A 23,407-nucleotide genomic window follows, 5' to 3' on the forward strand; every position below is an offset into this window, starting at 1 on the left:
CTTCTCATCCAACATCAGTGTGTGACCACAAAAATGCTTCTGGAAAAATGATCAAAATGTCACAGTTTGGTTATTGATTTCCTGTTTTATTTTGAAAACTGTGTATTTGTGTTTCAGTTCTGTCTTGACTTCCCTTGTTTCACATCTGCCCTGATCGTCTGCACCTGTCTCGTCAACCCTTCTGTGTATATCTTGTCTTGTTTTTCTATTGCTCCCTGCCAGTCGGTACTGTTTCCTCCTGCCATGTGCCATGTCAGGTTTTTGTAGTCTTGATTCATGTTTAAGCTCGTTTTGCAATCCAGCTAAGCAGTGCGTTTCTTTGATTTAAGTACAACAAATCTCTTTTTTTGGAACTCTTGCCTCTTGGTCTCTTGCATCTCGGTCATATCCACCACATCCCTGACACAAAAATTCCCGTAAACACGCTCCCAAACCTTGTAGACAGCCTTCCCAGAAGAGTTGACGCTGCAAAGGGTGGACCAATGTCATATCAAGAGGACAGACAGGTTGTTGGTTCTGAGTGAACTACAGGACTGTCTCAGAAAATTTGAATATTGTGATAAAATCCTTTATTTTCTGTAATGCAAAAATGTCATACATTCTGGATTCATTACAAATCAACTGAAATATTGCAAGTCTTTTATTATTTTAATATTGCTGATCATGGCTTACAGCTTAAGAAAACTCAAATATCCTATCTCAAAAAATTAGAATATTCTGGGAATCTTAATGTTAAACTGTAAACCATAATCAGCAATATTAAAATAATAAAAGGCTTGCAATATTTCAGTTGATTTGTAATGAATCCAGAATGTATGACATTTTTGTTTTTTTAATTGCATTACAGAAAATAAAGAACTTTATCACAATATTCTAATTTTCTGAGACAGTCCTGTAGAAGTTTAGAGACTTGGTTCAGAGAGTTGGTTACTGATGGTAGCAACCTTTTCCGTAAAGTAGGAAGCAAACTTTTCTGCAGTCAATCCAGTGGGTTTTTCCAAACTTCAAGCTTTGGAAGATGGTGAAACAATAAATCAAATCATTTTCAGAAAAGTAAACTATGTACTTTTTTTAAACCACACACATGATCCTGTGATTTTTTTTTTCTCATAAAAGTTTTCTAAAAGATGAATGTCACTTGTTTTTTCACAACTGAAATAGTCAACATTTGTGGTGATGGCCTTTGAAGCAGGCATATTAATCTTTGTGTAAAATATATATACAAGTAAAAATGATCACTATTCACACATACTAGTTTAACCATCTTCAAGTGGTTAGTGGTGAAACTCATGCATGACGGGGACTGAAGAATTGGATCAGGAAGTCCAGGATCCAGGAAGTACAGAGCTTGACAAAGACCTCTAAATTAGCAGAGTTGTTTCTTAGGCATTGTCAGCCATTAGTCTGTCCTTTTATTTCTGTTGTAACTAATTAATAAATGCACATCCTCAGTTTCACCAAAAAATAGAGAGAAATGTATGGACATCTGAATGCATCCCCAGATCATTCAAAAGGAAAAAAAAGGAAAATTTGATGCTATGGATATCAACTAAGACCTGACAAGAAGCTGTCTGCTTTTAATGACAGCAGACATTACTATAAACAAAAGATGTGTAAGATAATTTATAAAAAAACTAAGATATCCAATGTTAAATGCTGCTACGAAAGAAAAAAATAAGAGAAAAATAAACCCAAATTCCTTTTTCCATCTCAAAATCTGATGAAGATGAGCCGACAAGCAAAATAATTGTCATTTAAATTACAAACTACAGTGGCAACAAGGTCGGGACCATGTGTGTAATGTGAATAAAGAATTCAATGATTTTTAAATCTGTTCCAACTTCTATTCAATCAAACACAACATAAACAAGTTCAATCTATATACAATCAAATGTTCAAACTTATAAACTTTTTTTCTTTTGCAAATATTCCCTAATTTTGAATGTAATTGGAACATGCTGCCATCCAAGTTATGTCTTTTTCAGGGACCTCTCTGCTTATTTTAGCAGGACAATGCCAACTTCACTCGACGTAAGAGTTTGTAAAAGAAGGAAACACACATTTTCATTTAATTTATATACAAATACACAGACAACATTTGAGCTGCATTCAATACAAAATAGTTGTGGTTTATTTTTCTGGGAACAAAAAAATGGCAACAACTAAGTGTCACTTTTCAAAATTAGATATATCTACAGGAAATAAACAACAATGGTTCCTTCCATCAGTTACCATTTTCCACCAGGTTAAAATGATAACTTCAGATGTATTTTGCATGGGTTTTTTTTTTCCTCAATTTTTTTCTGAACATTAAAACGTGTTCATTTCAATTTGATTTCCCTTCAGTCTTCATGCCTGCAAAGAAAAAAAACTCTCCACTTTCAGTTTCATCATTAAAAACCTTCTGTTTTACAGCTTCAAAAACACTAGCATCTGTACAAATTTTATGAAAAAAATAGAACAGTTCTGAGGAAAAAAAATAATAGACAAAAAAACAAATACGAAATCTGTCACAACAAAACATCGACATGCCTCTTTGAAGCCTAATGTTATCTGTAACCATTTCTTGACATTTTTCCTCCCTTTGTTGTCTCCTGGTGGATGATTTCTGACTCCTTGGACAAGATACTCCTCTCAAGGGCTACAAACACAGATCCACACACAAAATACAATTTCCCCAAGACTGACATCCTGTTGTGCGTTGCAATTTTCTGTATCCTCTTTTTTTCCAGCTATTTAAATAATAAACACAGATGCAGGTGAAGCTTGGACAGTTCTATACAGAAGTACATGTGTTGGTTTTGTCACTCGCTGATAGATCTTAAAGGGTACTTGTTGGAGGCGGTCCAGCTGGGTCTTTAGTCCATGAAGCTTGCTTCATTGTGTGCTTGCCTACAGTATTTCTACATTACTGCTGGTAAGGGTTGGCAAGCGGTGACCTGTAACTTTAGTGCAACGTTTTCCCAACTTTCTTTGGGAAAATTTTGATTATTTCATCCTATTTCTGCTTTTCAGACTAGCCCTTGGTTGCCTTTCTTGGGGCGGGGCTTTTAGTTTAGAACTATAGGCCCACTTTTTAAGTATGTCACATGTCTTTAAGTTTGGGTTCTTCTCTGGTCACCTCATTCCAAACTCTAAGAAGCTTTAGGATAAAATTGACTTTTAAAAACTCTATATGGCGCAGTACCACCATCTTCCTAACTTTCACACAGTTGGCTCTTACTGGGTTTCACGACCAGTAGCCCCCCTAAACGGACTCCGAAGTAGAAACTAGCAGGATGTCCAAGGATACACGGAAAAGAGCGCGATGTCAGACCTCACTTAGCCAGAGCCAGGGAGAAGGGGGACTTTGTTGAGAGTTTTTTTTTTTGTAAACAACAACCATTTGCTTCACAAGCCCACCTATCCTTCTCTTCCATCTCCTAAATACAGCAGGTTCTGGATGGGGCAGAAGGGGAACATTTGGGGGAGGCTCTAGGTAAAAGCAAGGGGGAAAGGTTGTCCCTGTGAGTCTGGGGCCAGGAGGGTAAACCTGTGTGTTTCTGTGTGTGTATGCATGCGAGCATGGGTGTGTTAGATGTCTTGCTGTCAGGGTGTTAGGACTGTTTGAGGCGCTTGCGTGGGGGTCCGAGGAAAGGGCATTGGGCAGACGCGAGGGAGCGGTAAGCTTCGGCCACCAGGTGTGGATGAGACGCCACCATGGACTTCCACCCTGCTGTCTCCATCACCTCTGCAGCGTGGCTGGAGGACAAAGTGTGAGGGGAGACAGAAACAAAAGAAAAAGCATGTTAGATCAAGAAGTTATTTTGTTTCTTACCTTATTAGACTAAGTATAATGCTTTTTGTGTGTGTGTATGTGGATAGAGGGCGGGGACATTAGGTTTGATATGTCTATTCCAGGGATCAGCAACCCGCGGCTCTTTAGCGCCACCCTAGTGGCTCCTGGAGATTTTTCGAAAATGTTTGACTTTTTTTCTTCCTTTTTTTCTCGACATTTCAACTTTTTTCTTGAAATTTTGACTTTTTTCTCAAAATTTCGACTTTCTCGACATTTTGACTTTTTTCTCAATACTTCGACTTTTTTCTCAACATTTCGACTTTTTTCTTGAAATTTCAACTTTTTTTCTCGACATTTCGACTTTTTTCTTGAAATTTCAACTTTTTTCTCAACATTTCGACTTTTTTCTTGAAATTTCAACTTTTTTCTAAACATTTCGACTTTTTTCTTGAAATTTCAACTTTTTTCTCGACATTTCGACTTTTTTCTCAAAGTGCATAATGAAAAAAAAAAATCTTCCCCCAGTTATAACTAATATATAAACATGCAGCATGTGTTGCCTTCATTCTAAGGCTTATACAAGACTTTTCATTTTTTGCGGCTCCAGACATATTTGTTTTTTGTGCTTTTGGTCCAATATGGCTCTTTCAACATTTTGGGTTGCCGACCCCTGATCTATTCATTACATATGTATATATATTTCTGACGTATTGGTTTTTCCTTTAGAAGTCGCCGCAGATTGTTCAGCATATTGTTTTTTTCATAGCTTTTAGGTCGGAAACCCTTTCCAACACAACATTCCCCATTTTTCCATGTCTGAGACTTCCCTTATGAGAACAGACTGACCAAAAACTGAACCAAATTCTAGATCCTTTCAAAAAAAAAAAAAAAAAAAAAGTAATCATCAATTTCCAAATTAATTTCAGCATTTCAACGTCCCTGGCAGCAAACTATATGTTTTGTGTTGTCTATTTTGTCCGAGATTTATGTTGAAAAAAAACATTTGGCTGAAATTGTGAAGTATTCATAGTACTGAAATAGCACCTTAAAAAAAAAAAAGTTCACCCCTTCACAAAATGTGTGAGATGAAGAAGTGCACAGACACGTGTTCAGCGTTATTATCACACACCCATCTGAAGCAAATGAGGAGGTGACAACAGACTCACTGAGGAGTCAGAACGCCCTGATCCTTCAGAAACAAAAAAAAAAAAAGGCTCAACAGGCTAAGATAATATCAGACACACCGCTCCTAACAGGCACATGTGAAATCAAATTATTAACTGACACAGGCACCAAGATATGAGGCCAGAGGGAGAAACTAAGACCTGGTACCATCAGTAATGACACCGGGATGCAGAAAAAAAAAGGAGATAAAACACATTGACACAACAACGGAGACGAGCTGAACAGGGAACATGGGGGGCCTGTGAGTCTGCAAAAGGGTGTTGGAAACCCAATTACAAGTGACAGAGAGCTTATTTTTTAGTGTGAACTCACTAGTTGATGAAGTCGACTGCCTGCGTTTTGAGCTGGTCAGCGCTGTGCAGATCAGCGAGGATGAGGATCTCGGCAGCATTCTCCACAGACAGACTCGTGCACAGCGCGTCTTCACACATGACCTTAAGTCTCTCCAGGGCGTACTGAGGGAGACACGACACAAGAACTTTAGGATTAGGATTCATTCGGCACCTGCTGTAAGAGTTATGGTGATATTTGCAAATATTAATGATCAGAATGAGACGTTAGTCTCTATAAATCCAATTATTTCATAAACAGGAGATTTAAATCTGAGAGAGACTGCATCTCAAAGTATGTCTCCAATTTGATGCAATTGGGACTAAAGTCATTCAAAGGTTCAACAAAATCTTACTCCAACAATGTTTGGTGGATGTTGTGTATCTGAAACTCTCAGCTCCTGATCAAATCGAAAAATCTGAATTTTCTTTCTTTGACTCATTATATATTGGATGTCTATTTCTAAAGATACCTACTAATAAAAAAAGGTTTACCTAATTTAAAATGAAAATATCTCAGCCAATACGGGTTCATTTGAATAAATTTGGTAACAAATAAAAGGAAACTTGCAAGATTACAAGAGATGTGTAAAATTGAGTCTACGTGTTACCAGGAAGTTAAAGATTTAACAGCAAAAACAAAACAGTTTCAATGTTGTCTGACAAAATATCACACTAATATACGTGTCTCTTTGGATTCATGTAGTAAAAAAATCAAAGATTACAATTTCAATCACCAGTAAAAACCAAGACATATGTTGTTATCACAATCTTTAAGCTTTTACCTAATAAAGTATAACCGTCTACCAATACAGGGGTTAATGTGTACTAAGAGACTGGCCATGATGCAAACAAGCACCCCGTAAACCCACCCACCAATACAATTACTGGGAAAAAAAATGGCTCTAAGACATTGAAATCATCACTCTTGGACTTATCACCTCAAGAAAGGTTTCCTATTTATACCTGCAGGAAGCAAGAACTTAGAAATCTCTTGTACTTTCTCTCTACCAGCTCAACCGGGGATGACAAAAATACAAAAGCGTGCTGGAGTACGGCTCAATGAACACCTGCTGCTCTCGCTTAACCTGCCAGCTGACTTTGTATAACACATCTAGAGAAAGTTCGATTCACTGGATTCTCAAATGACCTTATCAGCTGCTGCGAGGAGGTCGTCAGCCATCTTGTCCAGGTTTGGAGCCTTGTCTGTGTAAATGAAGCACATCATCTCCTTGAAAACCTCCGGCTCCACATCATTGATCTCCACACGGTTCTGAGAGAAAGATGGGAGATGAAGAATGATTCTGATTTCTCTGTGTTTCAGCTTCATCTTCAGATAAACTCCAAAAATACTAACACTAATACACACTAATCAAATATTTATCAACAATTTAAGACCACAGATTCCACTATTCCTGTTTGATGTTAATATTGGCAAAATACATTTCACTACGTCCGTTGAAGTCCATTTATGCAGTTCACGCAAGATGCACAAGAGAAATATTGGTAGTCACAGATACTGCAAACAAGAGTTCTACTTAAACTACATGTAGGTACAAAATTCAGATAGATATGATTTGCAAAGCAGCATCAGGAAAAAACTATAGTTTATCTATGTAAAAATATAAACATCATAGGCAACTTTTTTTTCTTTTTTTACAATTAGATATCAAGCATGAATATTATCTGCAGTCCACGGGTTTCAGGTTAGCTTGACTATAATTTATTTGCTGAAAACTACAAAGCTTGTGTTTTCCATTGAATTAAAATAACTGATCAATACTGGGCATTTTGTGATGACCGACTCCTGTTTGAACGATTTTCTTAAATTATGTTCTATCCACTACTTTTTAGAAAATATATTTAAGAAGATTAAAAAGTGAAACAGTTTTAAAAAGTTACGGACACACAAAAATGATTTTCTTCGGGTAAGAAAGTAAATAAATCTAAGAAACTCATCCTGCAATCTCCGTTATTAAAAGGAAAAACTAATTCCCTGCTCCTGCAGTGTTGTCAGTGAGGGATGAATCCTGATCCCCAAGTGCAGCAGGACAATTGCACTATCATTCAGTTTCACCTAACACCTTTGCGATGCAGCCGTTTGACAACACGCAATCCTTCACTCACTTAAGCCCCTCAACACAGCTGTGAAAACCATGGAGGGACATGGAGAAAACAAAAAGATCTGTATCAGTTTCCGGGCTTATTCTCACCTTTTTGCTCTCTTCCATTTCATGCTCAAACATAGCGCTAAAGACAGGGGAGCGTGCTGGGAAGGAAGAAAAAAAAACATGAAAATAAGTAATTGTGACATCAATAAGTATTACAAACAGGAGTAACAAAATGAAGGGTGAGTCTGAGTGATGTCTGTACCGGCTAAGATAGCTTTGTGGGCCTGAAACTCCTGCCCAGCCACACACAGGGAGCAGTCTGTGAAGCGCGAGTTCTCCCAAAGGCCCCCAAGCTCGTCAGCTAGCCGGCAATCAGGCACCTTCACCATATTCATTGTATTTTGACCAGATATGTTGACGGAATCCTGCACCACACTTACCTGAAGGAAAGAGAGTTACCTTAATTAAACACACTAGGGCTGGGCGATATGGACCAAAAGTCATATCTCGATATTTTCTAGCTAAATGGCGATACTCGATATATATATCGATATATTTTTTCTGTGCCTTAATTGGGGTTTCCCCCAAAGCATTATAGCATAGCATCTCTGTTAGCTTAATTTTTTTCTGAGGCAAACCCTTAAAAAAACAGTCAGTTTTAATACAAAGCCTCGTGCCAAATGTCACACAGGTTCCTTTATTAACAGAGGTCTGCACAATATCAAAATGTATAAAACAAATGAAATAAAAATAAACTGCCTGCATATATAGAATAAAAAATGCTTCTTGAATAAAATAAAACAAATATCCCTTTCCTGCATAACAATTAAATTAAAATACACTGTGCAATTAATACAATGTAGACAGTAACAGGCAGACTTTTCCACTGAGGTTGACAGTTGTGCAAATAAATCTCAAATAAAACATTCAAGTCAATTTGTCACAAAATAAGCTATATCAAAATCATTAAAAAAAAAATATATATTTTTTTTTTATAATCAATATAAACGATATTGTCTCGTACCATATCATGTTTGAAAATATATCGATATATATTAAAATCTCGATATATCGCCCAGCCCTAAAACACACCAAACTTGCATTGTGATGACAAAAGGAGGAAAATAATGTGACAAGGGCGAGACAGCGTACCTCGCAGAAGAGCGTGAGCTTGTCGTCAGGCAGGAGGCCGTTGGCCTCATCTAGAAGGAAATCTCTCCGGATAAACTTTTTGAAGCCCCAGTCTTTCCCTTGGACGAAGCGGTATGCCCTCTGGCTTTCTGCAGAGATGGTACAAACACAAGTCAAAGAGGTAAATCCACAAAAAAAAAAAAACTTACTGGAAATCTATTTCATTTCGTATTTTGTGCTCACCCATGGCTTTGGTCTCCTCTCCCTTGGCGTTGAGAATGGAGAACTTGAATTTTGCGCGCACCTCTGCCTTCGGACAGCTGACCAGCAGCAGGTAGAGGGACAGGTAATCTTTGCTTTCCTCATCCAGGCCCTTAGGATTCACTCGCAAACACCTGGTGGCAACGGAAAACACAACAGTTCAGATGTCTAACTGGATTCACACTGAAAGTGTCAAAAATCGCCTGTGGTCGCTCAGGACGCCTGCATCGCGCTGTTGCTGACGCCTGTCGACGTCTGCAGTGGAGCTTTCAAGCTGCGCTGCAGAACTAGAGGGGAAAAAGTGTATACAGGACTGTCTCAGAAAATTTTAATATTGTGATTTTCTGTAATGCAATTACAAAAACAAAAATCTCATACATTCTGGATTCATTACAAATCAACTGAAATATTGCAAGCCTTTTATTATTATTTTTTTTTTTTTTTTTTTTTTTTTTTTTTTTAAATTGCATTACAGAAAATAAAGAACTTTATCACAATATTCTAATATTCTGAGACAGTCCTGTATATATGTATATATATATATATATATATATATATATATATATATATATATATATATATATATACGCGCATCTACAGTATATGCGTGCACATCTTCGGTTTCGACCATGGATCGCACTTTGGGAAGCCTTCTTTATATTTTGGCGTTATTTCCGCGTAGATAAGAGTGAGTTTGATGCTCCTTAACAAGGTTGGTCCTGGATCAACAGCAACCATCAGAGCCGTTGCTCCCGGTGAAGCTGCAGTCTGTCTGCGGTGAACACTGACACACCGGGTCATAGTGGATTTGGTCATATTGTTGAAACTGTGTTGTGATTAATAAGCACGTTTTTAATGATTTTGCATTGGATCGATGTAGCAAGTAAAATAGTTCAGACCATACATTCCTCAACCATCAGTTATTGTTTCACATGAGCAGTTCAGGTAAAAACAGCAGTCAGATCAGCAAAAATGTCAGTTTGCTGGATGAAATATATTAATTCTTGATGAAATAAATGTGTTAGTGCACAGCTATGCCCGTGTATGTATGTGAACGAGTGTAAGTTTGTGTGTACACGAAAGTGAAATGTGCATTGAGGCTTCTCGCTTCGGGAATCCCGGTCTGTGATTGGACGCTGCCTCGGTGTCGCCGCTGCTCATTCGCATAAAGTTGAGATTCTCTCAACTTCAAATTGACGCCTCCGACGCCTCTTGCAGCAAGCTTTCATAGAAAATGAATGGCAGCCGGACGCCTATGACGCTTTTGGTGTGAATGCACGGTTACACTAATCGACTACTATCGTAATTTGTTGTATTGGCAGACGGTGTAAAGAGACGTTGAAACACTTCAGGATCTCAAAGAGGCTGGACTGCCAAACAATCAGGGTTCTGCATATTTCTAACTCTAATACGCTTTAAAGGACAAAGATCAGAGAAACCGTAAGTGTGTTAAAGGACAAAGCAGCATTTTCCAAATGCTTTTCAACAGTCCATAACAGCAGTCTTGGGAACGCACCATTTCAGTTTGTCGTTGGCCCCAGAGGAGAAAGTTGAACTCTTGATGACCTCGCCCATCTCCTCACGACAGAAGCTGAAGTTGTTGATGGTCCACATGTAAGAGAACTTAACCACTTTGATCTGGCAAAGAAAAAGTACTTAGAACAGCTTTTGAGGGATTATTATGTGAAGCTGATATGCGTAAGCGCACTAGGAGTTACTTTACCTGTGTGTAGCACCAGCTCTCCGCCACAGGCCCGCTGGACATTTCCGCCGGGGGAGGGGGACTCGGGACTCTTGACATTGCCAGCGTGACAGGAGGTGATGGAGCAAGATGCTGAGGAGAAGGAGGAGGAATGTGTCGCTTCCGTTCGTCAATGTCGAGTCCTGACGTCCATCTGCGTCAGCACACACCAGATGGAAGCAGTTTGCCCCCTACGAAAACACAAGAATTAACACAAAAAAACCAACATTCTTCTAAACACAGGCAGGCAATCACTCACCAATAGGACCTTCTAATAATGTACATCTTATTTTGACTGTAACCTCCTTTAATCCATACAAGAATCTATAGCATTCAATCAATGTGGTCTAAATGGTCGTTGAACCACTGGGGGAGAGCAGCTTTTCAATGGCACCGTGACCGTTTTTAAGATCAATAGCTATCGCAACTACAACTAAAATCACAAATGTGAAATGTGAAAATAAACAAGCTGCCTTCTGGGACTCTGATGAGGGTGAAGCCACTGGTTAAATTCAGGTTCACTTACCCCCAGAGGGCCACTGGTGATGCACACTTTAAAATTCACACAAACACACACACACACACACACAGTAAATCTTTGTGCCAATGTTGCACTGCATTTGGGTTTTTCAACCCTGATGATCACTTCCAGAGTTCAAACTGATCAGGAGTAAAACATTTGCAAGTCACAAAATATTTTGTCCTCGATTGCTAATTTGCATCTGGTCTGCTTCTCTTAGATTGTATTCATTCAACATCTGGGTCAAAGAGGTGACGCTTACTTTTTCTGTCCGATGGAACTTTTTACCTAATAATAAACATAAAAATGAATAAAAAATATAACATGTATGTCTAATACGTTCCTTCTACATGTGCCCACTCTTATTTTATTTAAACATGTTGGTTATTGGTCATTTTCTGCCATCTGAAGTGTGAAAACATCATGTGGGGTGACCGTCCGGCCTTGACTTCTGTTTGGACAACTGGTTTTAAATCACATTAAAACAATTTAAAAATAATGCTTGCCCTATTGGGCATACTTTCAAACGTGTTTTAGATTTATTGACAAAGTTATGGAACATTTGTACACACATTTCAATCATAATACACAAACTAATCGTGTCCGAATATGTTCATTGTCTGAATTATCATCTGGGGTGACCATGAAAAAAATACAATTGAGGGACTTTTATATTGACAATCATCTCAAAGAGGATGTTGCATCAGCCAGTTACTCCATGAGGGTCCCAGAGAGACAACCTGCAGGTCAGTAGTCTCTCTCTCCTTTACAAATAAATCCTCTTTCTAACTGCTGCAGTGTATACGTCACATTTTGATATCATGTGGGGTGACCACCCTAAAACTGTAAATAATTTGTTTTATTTGCAAATCTATATTTTGAAGGTAAATTTGTTAGTGATATGTGGTGAGAAGTAGCTAGCTTAGATCATATAGCTAACTGTTAGCCTGTTATATTTGATTAAACTTGAAAGCATCATGTGGGGTGACCACCTGTCATGTGGGGTGACCAACAAATGGCAATTCTGTATCAAATTCAAAATTGAATGTCTATCAGTTTTGGTTCAAATATAAATTATTGGTATAGCATGCATAAGTGGATACACCTTGTACACATTTTAAATCAGTTTTATGAATTTTAGAGTAAGTAAGAGGGTGACACTGCCATTATGGATAGAATGTATTTAAAAATGGTTTTCAAAAAATGAAAGGAAAAATGTGTCTATCTTTCTTGAACAGTTAATTTAATTACTGATACTTATTAAAATATAAATTTTGTTATGGAAATCTATTAATTTTGAGATAAATGGTCGCCCCAAATGAGGGTTTAAAGGTTTAAAAACACTAAAATACCTTTGTTTGAAGTTTTCACATACATGTATGTGTACACTACATTTCAAATGTTTGGAAAATGGCCTAAAATATCTTTATTTTAAGTATTTTAAAAATGGGCTACTCAAAGGCCTTATACGTCTTTGACCCATCTATGAAATAAAGTTTATAGTTACCACTTTAAATGGAAAAAATATATATACGCGCACGCACGCACAATTTAAAAAAAAGAAGATTTTTTTTCTTGATCCGTGGAGACAAGATAACAGAAAAAGAACAGGGAAAGAAAATGAAAGGTAAAATAATCGAGAGACAGAGTTGAAAAAAAAAAAAAAAAAAAACAGGTGGCGAATGAAAGATGGAGTACGATCTGTAGAACCATTCACCAAGATAAATTGCCACCAAAAGAGGTTAGATAGAGACAAAAGAAGATCAAAGTGAGATAGGAGATGAAAATCTAATACGGTGGACAGTCGACTGAAGACTCATTCTGCACAGAAACTTTGGGCTGCACAACAACAGTCCCAGATTCCTCTTTACCAGGAAATGATGCCAAGATTACAGGTTCTTGATTAATAGTAAACAGAAATGTTACTTATCACCTTAATTTAAGACATTTGCAATTAATTTAATGTACCATAAACAGAGATTACCTATATTAATTGCAGTTTTCATTTGAGGGGTGAAACATTAGAGTAGAAAGAAACTGTTCATCTGCATTTGTGGAGTACAGTCAGCAGGTTGCTTTTCAAGAAAACTACGCATTCGTGTAATCAGCTCGCACCACAACAGCTATGTTATAAGCCGACTTATTCCTGTTGAACACTTCTCAGCGCTGACAAAAATATGCATGAGGGGAACACAGAATATTGGAACATCATTTTTTAATATGTATAATAATTACATCATTTTTTATAATTATCTACAGTTACACATACAGTTACACCAGGAACAAATTAACAAAAACATTTTTTCCCTCTCTGCTATGGTTCATTTGTTACGGAAAAGAAAAATGGAACCACTTTCTCCACTTTCAGGAATTTCTCATTTGTTGGTTTCTCCCCCCTTTTTTTTCCCTTTTCCTTTTCCTTTTTTTTTTACTTTCAGGGTTTTCAGTTTAAAACAAGATATACAGTGGTAAAACAAAACACTCCTAAGTGAGGACAGGTTCAGATTTGACATTAATCCAGGTGAGGAGCAGGATATGACTCATATCATATACACAAGCACCAGGTGTTATCATTTCTCAGCAGCTGGAGTGAAAGAAGTTGAACAAGCCTAATTTCTAGCTACTGACCACTTAACATTCCCCTAAACATCTAGGAAATTCAAGCAAGAATTAATTAGAATAAAAACAACATCCACCACTGCTGCGCCTCAGAAGACCAACACCTGCACAGCATATTAGACAACAAAAGGTTTTAACTTATTATTTAAAGAGTTACACTTTTTTTTTCTTTTACTTTTTTGACTGACAGTGCTGTCTCATAAACAAAGTATTAAAATGTATACAAATATAATAGTCAATAAAATGTGACTTCATCACAACAGTGCATACATTTATGCACTGTTGTGATGAAAAGTGTAAGACCTCTGTGATTATATGTGCTAACTTGTTATATGCAAAAAGAAGAAGTTTGTTAGGGGGATTAATAGTATGGAGCCAGCATTGGCTATATGAGCGCAGCTTAAAAAGTTATAACACCATTCAAAGAGCTTTCTTTCTTGTTTGGAAAACACCTTCATGAAATCAGATTGATTCCTATAAATGGCTGACTTCCCGATTTTAATACTGGATTCGTGAGAGCTGCAATCAGTAAGAACTGAAACCTTCATGGAGGCAATTACAGGGCATCTTCTCCCCAGATTTGCAGTCATGGTTATTCTTTCTATATCATATCCCATGATTTAATATGATAAACTTTATTGTTTTATCTCTAAACAGTTTTACTGACAGGATGTTGCATCTTATAAAAACTTTAAAGCACCTCAGAAGTAGTTTTTGGATTTATGATTATTGGGCTATATACATACATACATATAAAAAAGACTCAGGCCAAACAACTACACTAGGATTGACTAACCTTTAAATTTCAGTCGTCCCCCCCCCCCCAAAAAAAAACTGTACTTTTATGAAGTTGTAGGCCATTGTATTTTTTTTTAAATAAAAGTCAACCATCTTTCAGACAATACTGCCAATCTAGACAAATTAACAAAAAGGCAGACAAAAAAAGATGAAGGCAAACCAGATTAAACTCTGATGCACTACTTGTAAACTTAAAAGTGCTATTTCTATTTATGATAACGCCGTAGATACCAGAGCAAACAGTCCACATATTTGCAGCTTTATCCTCTGGCCCATTTCAGTTTATCAAAACACTAGTTGGAAAGCAGGATCATACATACATATCTATATATATCTATATATATTAGGGCTGTTCGATTTTGCCCAAAAATAAAATCTCGATTTTTTTCTCTCAAAATCCGATTTCCGATTACGATTATTTTGTGAATTGACAAAAGGCAAAGAAATGATTTCAAATATGCTGTTTTTTTATTGAACATTTGCCCCATTGGGCTTTAAGTGCAAACTTTGCTCTTATTAAACCAAAAATGAATGAATAGACTGCAAAACTCTATAAAATAAGTTGAAAAAAAGTTTTAAAAAATACAATAAAATATAAAGTTTTATCTCTGAAAAAAAAAAATCAGCAAATCAGCACTTGCTACATACATACAGTACACATACAGTAAGTTATATTTCCAATTAAATAAAACAAGACATTTTCTAATTAAACTAATCTGGGTCTTTGCATGCTAAATAATAATGCAACCCATGAAGGAGGTAGAGGTGTGTAATGTCAGTCATTACATTTGCTGTTCACATTTGCAAGTTTTTTGCAAAGAACACGAGCCGGTCTACCGCATCTGGCTTGAGGGATGCCCGGTGGCATGTTACAACGCCCCCTCCTACACTAAAGAGCCTCTCTGATGGGGCACTTGTCGCAGGTATTGAGAGGTATTTCCATCAATCATTAATATGGTATCAATCATTAATATGTGTGCAGACAAGGTTAAAAAAAAAAAAAAAGTGAAAAATCGATTTTACGATTTTCACGTTTTAACATTGTTCTAATTACATAATCGCGATTACGATTTAAAATCGATTAATCGAACAGCCGTAATATATATATATAAAATGTTATGAAATTTTACACTCAAAAGTGGGAAAGCAATCTCTGCTCTATATCAAAAGGCTGGTATCACGGTACTTCAAACGCAATCTCGGAGAGGGATGAAAAAATAGCAACCTCAGTCAAATTGTCAGTGAACACAATGTCTGTTTCAGGAGCTTTGGTCTTTGAGGACTGCAGTCAGCCACAGACAAACCTTAAAACGATAAATGATACAGGGGCCAGGGATCGATCGCAGAGCTCATGTTCGGCTTCTGTGGAAGCAATTTCATATTCTCAAATTCTCCCCTTGGTTATAGTACTCCTCCTTTCTTAAAAACTCAATCTCAGTAAGGTATGAGCAGCTATTGATTTTGTTATAGCGATCAACTTGCTTTGCCCTCATCCTCGACTTGTGCAGACCCGCAATTACTGTGAAGGGGATTTGACGGGGCAAAAAAAGCCTTGGCACCCAGGCTCACCTCAAGTCTCTACTTCCACACTAAAACCCTGCATACTTCACCAGGTACGGGAGGTAAATGGAGAAGGGATGTCAATACATACCTAATGCTTCCAGCCATCTCGTTCACACTATTACCTTCATTCACACTTGCCATATTGACCTCCAAGGGCAACAACTTCTGAAAAGCTGAAAAATCCTGCTAGTATTTCAATCTTTATATGCAGGGTTTATGCAGATCACAGCCAGGCCTACATTGTTTTTATTTTTGTTTCATTTACTAGAGTTTTAACTAAATGATAAATCAGTGCAGCTTTACATGGAAACTACTAAATAAAACCATCTGTTCATATAGGTACTTGATGCAGATACACATCATTTTGACCACATGGCTATACTTATGGTGCTTTACCACTAGTACATACTCAGCCCCACCCAAAAGGCACATATGAGGAAAATGAAAAACAAAATATATATATTTTTGCTTTTATTTTTAGTTTGTCAGTTTTGGTCCTCCATATACGGAGTATTAGGGCCAAACAAAAAACAAAAAAAGGAAATTACGAGAATAAAGTCGTAATATTACGAGAATAAAGTCATAATATTACGAGAATAAAGTTGTAATATATTATAAATATAACTTCACAAGATGCTTAATATTCTTCATTTTAACACAGGGAGAAGACTGCTCTTCCTGTTAGAGTTCTCATAAATTACCACTTTATTTTCATAATATTATGACTTTATTCTCATAAATTACCACTTTATTCATTACGACTTTATTCTCGTAATGTCACAACTTTATTCTCGTAATTTTACGACTTTATTCTCGGAATTTTACGACTTTATTCTCGTAATATTACGACTTTATTCTCGTAATATTACGACTTTATTCCATTACGACTTTATTCTCGCAACATTACGACTTTATTCTCGTAATGTTACGACTTTATTCTCGTAATTTTACGACTTTATTCTCGTAATATTACGACTTTATTATCATAATATTACGACTTTATTCTATTACGACTTTATTCTCACAACATTACGACTTTATTCTCGTAATTTCCAATTTTTTTTTGTCTTAGTTTGGCCCTAATACTCCGTCGTATCCATATAATAGAACATTAGTGATAAAAAAAAAAAAAAAGACTGACTTTATTTTAGCCAGCCGAGATCAGTAGGAGGGAGTTTTCTAAAGCGTTGGACTAAATTTGTGGTCTTCAATGTTTTGGTTGTTTTTGTTATTTTTCTTTACTCAAGAGGTTGCAAAATTGATTCTTTACCATTCTGAACTCAGTGAAATACTCTACACATCATGCTCCTCTGTGAGTATGTCAAGATCTTTTACCGACAGGAAAGAAATTTGAATTTCTCTGCATCCTAAAATAATGCATTTGCAGAGTCAATTAGACAAAAAGCTGCAGATTCTCATCACCAACCAATCAAATGAGGAATCTCTATCAGACAAAACTTGGAGGAGGAAAAAAAACTGACGTGATCAGAAGCCAAAAAACTTAAAAGGAGCATGAGGCTCCTTTTAAGAAATGAGACTCTCTAGCGCCACCCTTCACCACGACGGCCGTTGGGGGTACTGCAGCCAACAGTGAAGCCGGCACGGGAGAACGGGGAGAACGCACATGCAGCGTCATGTGACGTCACATCTGCAGCCCAGCGCGGGAAATTCGGGACCGAATTGCAGCACATTTTGCAGCACACAGCCTGTTCAAGGCAACGGAGAGATACAGTAGAGGGCTCATTCTTTTTGGTTTGGAACGCTTCATCTGACATTATTACTAGAAAACTTAAAAGGTATACGGATTTTTTTTCATAAATCCTGCCTCAAGCTCCTTTAACTTAATCTTTAACAACTAGTTTAGAAATGTAATACATATCAATGCTATTTATCGTTCTACACAGTTAATTACCAATTTCGCTATGTCACATTGGGCCAAATTAATATACGAAGGCTGCCGTCAGTGCCCTGCACCTGCAAGCAATATTGGCTACAGGACTGGCAAACTAAACACAACCAGTGTCCCACTTGTGCTGTCAATTTCTTATTGTTTCGTCAAAAAAAAGCATGAAAATAAAGTGTAGTGAAATTAATAAATGTGTGTGAAACAGCACTGTGCATTATCAACACAGCAGAGAATTTCACAGATGTGCTGATATAATATCCCTACGTCACTGAAAGGTGCAGGAAAGAGATATGAAAGTTTCGTTATTCTACTTATATATATTTTTTAGTTATGGTACAACTGGGCAAATGTATAAAGAACAAAAAAAGATATGCAGCTTTGAAATGCTTTGTCATAAGTAGTGTGTATACTTTATAGAGACATTTCAATTATATTGTTTCCTATTGTATTATTATTCATCAGGGAAATTAGATGCATAGATTGAATTTGTTATGCGGAGAAAAAAAACATATGCGTCAAAGTGTTAAATTATCATTAAACCATCATACATTTGTTCAGTCTCAAAACGTACTGAAACAGAATCAGCGTTGTTAGGCTGGTTTGCATTCACACAAACCTTGAATTTGGAGTTGTTATCTTGCTGTCTGAATGCAGAGGACAAACTTCTGAATTTAAATCCAAAACAACATGAATATGACAACAATATCAAAAATATCGACAAAATGAAAACAATCTTAATTAACCAAAAATAAACAGCATAAAACAGTATAGAAAAAAAAATTGTGCAACAAAAAAACAGCGTAGTACAACAGTAGCTATTGTATTGCAGTGCAGGGTTGCACAATATGTGCGTGCATGCGTGCGTGCGTGCGTGCGTGTGTAATAAGCCATTAGTAGGCAGTCATTTGAATGATAGATTCACCATAGTCGCTTTCAGATTAAATATCAACTGCACTGAAATTACAAAAAACAATTATAAATGTACTCAAAAGTATTATAAAGTCAGCATAATTTGATGCTGCCTACTTCTGGTGAGCAGATTCATAAGCTCAAAATTATTTCAATAATCAACTCGAGAAACCTCTTCACCTTTGTTAAATTGACCAAGACATACTGTGTTGCCTTTACTCACGAAAAGGAAAAAAATGCATTATTTCATATCTTTTCTAACAGCCTGAATGTGCAAAAGTAGTCAATTTTTCATGTGGGTCATTGCTCTAAAAGCGAGCTCAGCTACACTGAGTGATGTGAGGCAAACAGATGAACTCAGGGAAAAACTTAAATTAAAAAAAGCTATTTCAGCTCTGCTGTGTGGTAAGTCTCTCACTTGGAAAATGGGAAATGACCAAAATGGCTGCTAAATCTGCAAGATAATGTTGCACTCCAACTAACACCACTGCTCAAGTCAATAAATACAAAATACTCTCACTCACACTCTTTCTAATGTTTCTCCAAGCTGAGGACCTATTACAGACAAATCTCACACAATCACAAATTATCATAACGTAAATGTGAACGTAAACATAATTTGTACGGCTTCATGATATGCACAGGACTTTTTTTCTTGAGATAAGCAGCGAGATTGGCAGTGAAATCAGTGCTGCGGTTGGTTGTGATCCCAGTCATGTTGACTCACTCATGTATCTGTATGCATACGTCAGTATGGAGAAGTTTCTCCCTCCCTCAGGGCCACACTGAACTTTATCTCACCATCTCTAACCAAACAATTATAACTAAAAGCTTGTAAAGCCAGCTGATTTCTAAGAAACTTGGCTCAACGTTATTGAAGAAACCAAACCAGAAAAATACGAGCAGCTCTGGAGATAAAACAGCCACAACAAACATAATAATAATAGTACGTTAGGAAAAAATGTCATAATGATAATGTAAGAAGGACATAAAATGAGTTGCTCCTGACATGTAGTAACCACATCTACATTTTTCTTTAATTTCAACGTTTTATTTCAGTGTCACCACATGACTGCAGTCCCCTACTCTCATTGAGTAACTGTATTCACCAAATCAATGAGTGGATGTGCCAGAATTTTCTCCAGCTAAATTCAGAAAAGACAGAGGTGATCATTTTTGGCCCTAAAAATGAAAGGGAAAAGATCAGCGCTCACCTTGGCTCCATGTCATTGACAGCTACAAATCAAGCCAGAAATCTGGGTGTAATTATTGACTCAGACCTGAACTTCAACAGCCATCTAAAGTTTATCACTAAATCTGCCTATTACCACCTAAAAAACATTGCTAGAATTAGGGGGATTTTGTCTAAACAAGACATGGAAAAACTTATTCATGCATTCATTTTCAGTAGGTTGGATTATTGCAATGGCATCTTTACAGGCCTTAACAAGAAATGAATCAGGCAGCTGCAGCTGATCCAGGACCTGCCGCCAGAGTCCTTACAAACACCAGGAAACTGGACCATATTACACCGGTCATGAAATCACTACACTGGCTTCCAGTGAGTCAAAGGATAGAGTTTAAAATCTTACTGCTGGTCTACAAAGACCTGAATGGTCTTGGACCAGAATCCATGCTGGATCTGTTAGTTCCTATGAAGCTCCCAGACCCCTGAGGTTCATCTGGATCTGGTTTGTTGTGGTTCCAGAACCAGAACCAAGCAAGGTGAGGCAGTTCAGTTATTCTGCTCCTCACCGGTGGAACAAACTTCCTGTAGACCTGAGGTCTGCTCCAACTGTCAGCTCCTTCAAATCAGGCCTAAAAACATTACTGTTTACTGAAGCGTACTCTTAAATTAAATACTTACCTGCTGGACTTTACTGCCCTTATTTTTAAGAGCTTGTGCTTTTTATTATTTTACTTCTTTTTTTATCATCTTATTCATAATTTTATTCAATCTTATTTACTGTCTAATTATGTCTTGCCGCTTTTAATGTCAATGTAAAGCACTTTGAATGACCTTGTGTTGAATTGTGCTATAGACAGGACTGTCTCAGAAAATTAGAATCTTGAGATAAAGTCCTTTATTTTCTGTAATGCAATTAAAAAAAACAAAAATGTCGTACATTCTGGATTCATTACAAATCAACTGAAATATTGCAAGCCTTTTATTATTTTAATATAGCTGATTATGGTTTACAGTATAAGATTAAGATTCCCAGAATATTCTAATTTTTTGAGATAGGATATTTGAGTTTTCTTAAGCTGTAAGCCATGATCAGCAATATTAAAATAATAAAAGGCTTGCAATATTTCAGTTGATTTGTAATGAATCCAGAATGTATGAGATTTTTGAAAATTAGAATATTGTGATAAAGTCCTTTTATTTTCTGTAATGCAAAACTGTCATACATTGTGGATTCATTCCGTCATACATTCTCAGTAGCCAGTGGACAATAAGATGTGCAATAATATAACATGTGCAATAATATAAGATGTGCAATATCTGTCAATCTGCCAGTCTACCTCACAACACTCCAACTGCTTTCCTGCACTGTTTTCTAACTGTATATACTGTTCATATCCTGTGGTTATACATATTTCTATACGTATCTTTTTGTTTTTTCTATATATTTTTTATTTCTGACTTTTCAGTCTTTTTACCCCTCCCCTGCATGTGTGTGCTAAGTTAACTACTGACAACAAAATAAGTTTCCCCACTGAGGGAGAAAATAAAGGATATCTTATCTTATCTTATCTTAAATCAACAGAAATATTGCAAGCCTTTTATTATTTTAATATTGCTGATCATGGCTTACAGTTTAAGAAAACTAAAATATCCTATCTCAAAAAATTAGAATACTCTGGGAATCTTAATCTTAACCTGTAAACCATAATCAGCAATATTAAAATAATAAAAGGCTTGCAATATTTCAGTTGATTTGTAATGAATCCAGAATGTATGACAGTTTTGCATTACAGAAAATAAAAAGGACTTTATCACAATATTCTAATTTTCTGAGACAGTCCTGTAAATGAACTTGCCTTAATTGACAAATTACAACTCATCTTTCAATTTTGAATCAATTACTGAAAAGTCTGCCAACAACACAATCCACACGTGAATCTCGTTTTGAATCGATACTATTTAAATACCTCTCAAAAGAGACGGGGTGGGGGATTTCAGAGAGGAGCTTCTCTCACTACCACGAATACATAAATGTACTGCTGTAATCCCCATAATCTAATGATAACAGGCAGCGGGCTAAGCGGCTGTGTAGCTTCATCCCCGTGGCAGCGAACCCAAACCAAACTGCAAAGGTTGGGAAACTTGCCGTACAAATACTGGCCCTGGAAACGCAACACAACTGCCATCGTCGTATAATTTTAAGTCATTGTCTCTGGTCATTGGGCTTTGTGGCTTTTGTCGACAAACGTACCTCTTTGTTGGGTTGAATTTGAACGCTAGCCGTGCGGGGTTTTCTGTTGTTGTTAGCTCTGGTTGTAACGCTGGCAGCTCTCGCCCGTTTGTCCCCCAACAGCGCCCCCTGCTGTCTCGGAGAGTTTAGTTTAGTTTATTTATTCGCACATATTAAAAAGAATACAAAAAAAATAGTGACAATCAGTACTCGAGTTGTAAAAAAGAAATCAGGGGGGATGGTGGATTTTATCATATGGGGACAGATAATTTGTGCTGATTACAAATAATATAATATATTACAAATAATAGCACTGACCAAAACACCTGCAGAAATACTGCAGGAATGACATAGCAGCAGTTAAATGCAGCCTTCTGTACGCTTTAAATATCCACTGGGCTTACATCAAATACATCAAAACACAACAATAAAAAACTGTTTTCTGAACTTATCAATATGATTCTGTCCTTCACAGGATAAGTAAAATGGATCACTGCAAAAACTCAAAATCTTAACAAGAATATTTGTCTTATTTCTAGTTAAAATGTCTCATTTTAGTAAAAAAAATCTCATTACACTTAAAACAAGACTCATCACTGGGAAAAAAAAAAAACAATTTTCACCTGTTTCAAGTAGATTTTCACTTGAAATAATAAGAAAAATCTGCCAGTGGAACAAGATTTTTTTGCTTGTAATAAGAAGATAAGATCTACTTATTTCAAGTGAAAATTTACTTGAAACAGGTGAAAATTATCAAATAAGTTATTTTTCTGGTGTTATTTTTCTGGTGATGACTCTAAATGTTGAAATAGCAGTAAAACCACATTCATTGATGAAATGACATAAGGGATGGAAAGGGGGGATGGCAGTTTTACAGGGGGGATGATTTGGACCGTTTTTATTTCAGGGGGGGATGCCATCCCCCCTCATTCCCCCTCAACTCCAGTACTGGTGACAATACAATAATTAGTGCAGTGCAGGTGAGAAAAAAGAAACCCAAGGTGGGGTTATGAAGGATTCTCACCAGAGATAAATACAAATCATAAGTAAACAAGGTAATCAAACTTTACAAAAGCAGCACATGAAGAGAGAAAAAAGAAGAAAAAAAAGTAAATAAATAGCTAAATACATACAAAT

At 36.7% G+C, this 23,407-nt stretch overlaps 1 protein-coding gene across 1 annotated transcript; it reads right to left on the reverse strand.

The window, feature by feature from the left end:
• Window positions 1–1,984: 1,984 nt before the first annotated feature.
• LOC133418797 (speckle-type POZ protein) lies at window positions 1,985–22,373 on the reverse strand. The gene is made up of 10 exons (XM_061707639.1): window positions 22,292–22,373; window positions 10,519–10,727; window positions 10,312–10,433; window positions 8,778–8,929; window positions 8,556–8,683; window positions 7,666–7,843; window positions 7,506–7,561; window positions 6,443–6,565; window positions 5,276–5,418; window positions 1,985–3,741 (listed from the first exon to the last, which is right to left on the reverse strand). Exons 2-10 carry the CDS (start codon window positions 10,594–10,596, stop codon window positions 3,597–3,599), a joined length of 1,125 nt encoding a protein of 374 aa, XP_061563623.1. The 5' UTR covers window positions 10,597–10,727; window positions 22,292–22,373; the 3' UTR covers window positions 1,985–3,596.
• Window positions 22,374–23,407: the final 1,034 nt, after the last annotated feature.

This window comes from Cololabis saira, chromosome 19 (assembly GCF_033807715.1).
Source record: "Cololabis saira isolate AMF1-May2022 chromosome 19, fColSai1.1, whole genome shotgun sequence".
NCBI lineage: Eukaryota > Metazoa > Chordata > Actinopteri > Beloniformes > Belonidae > Cololabis > Cololabis saira.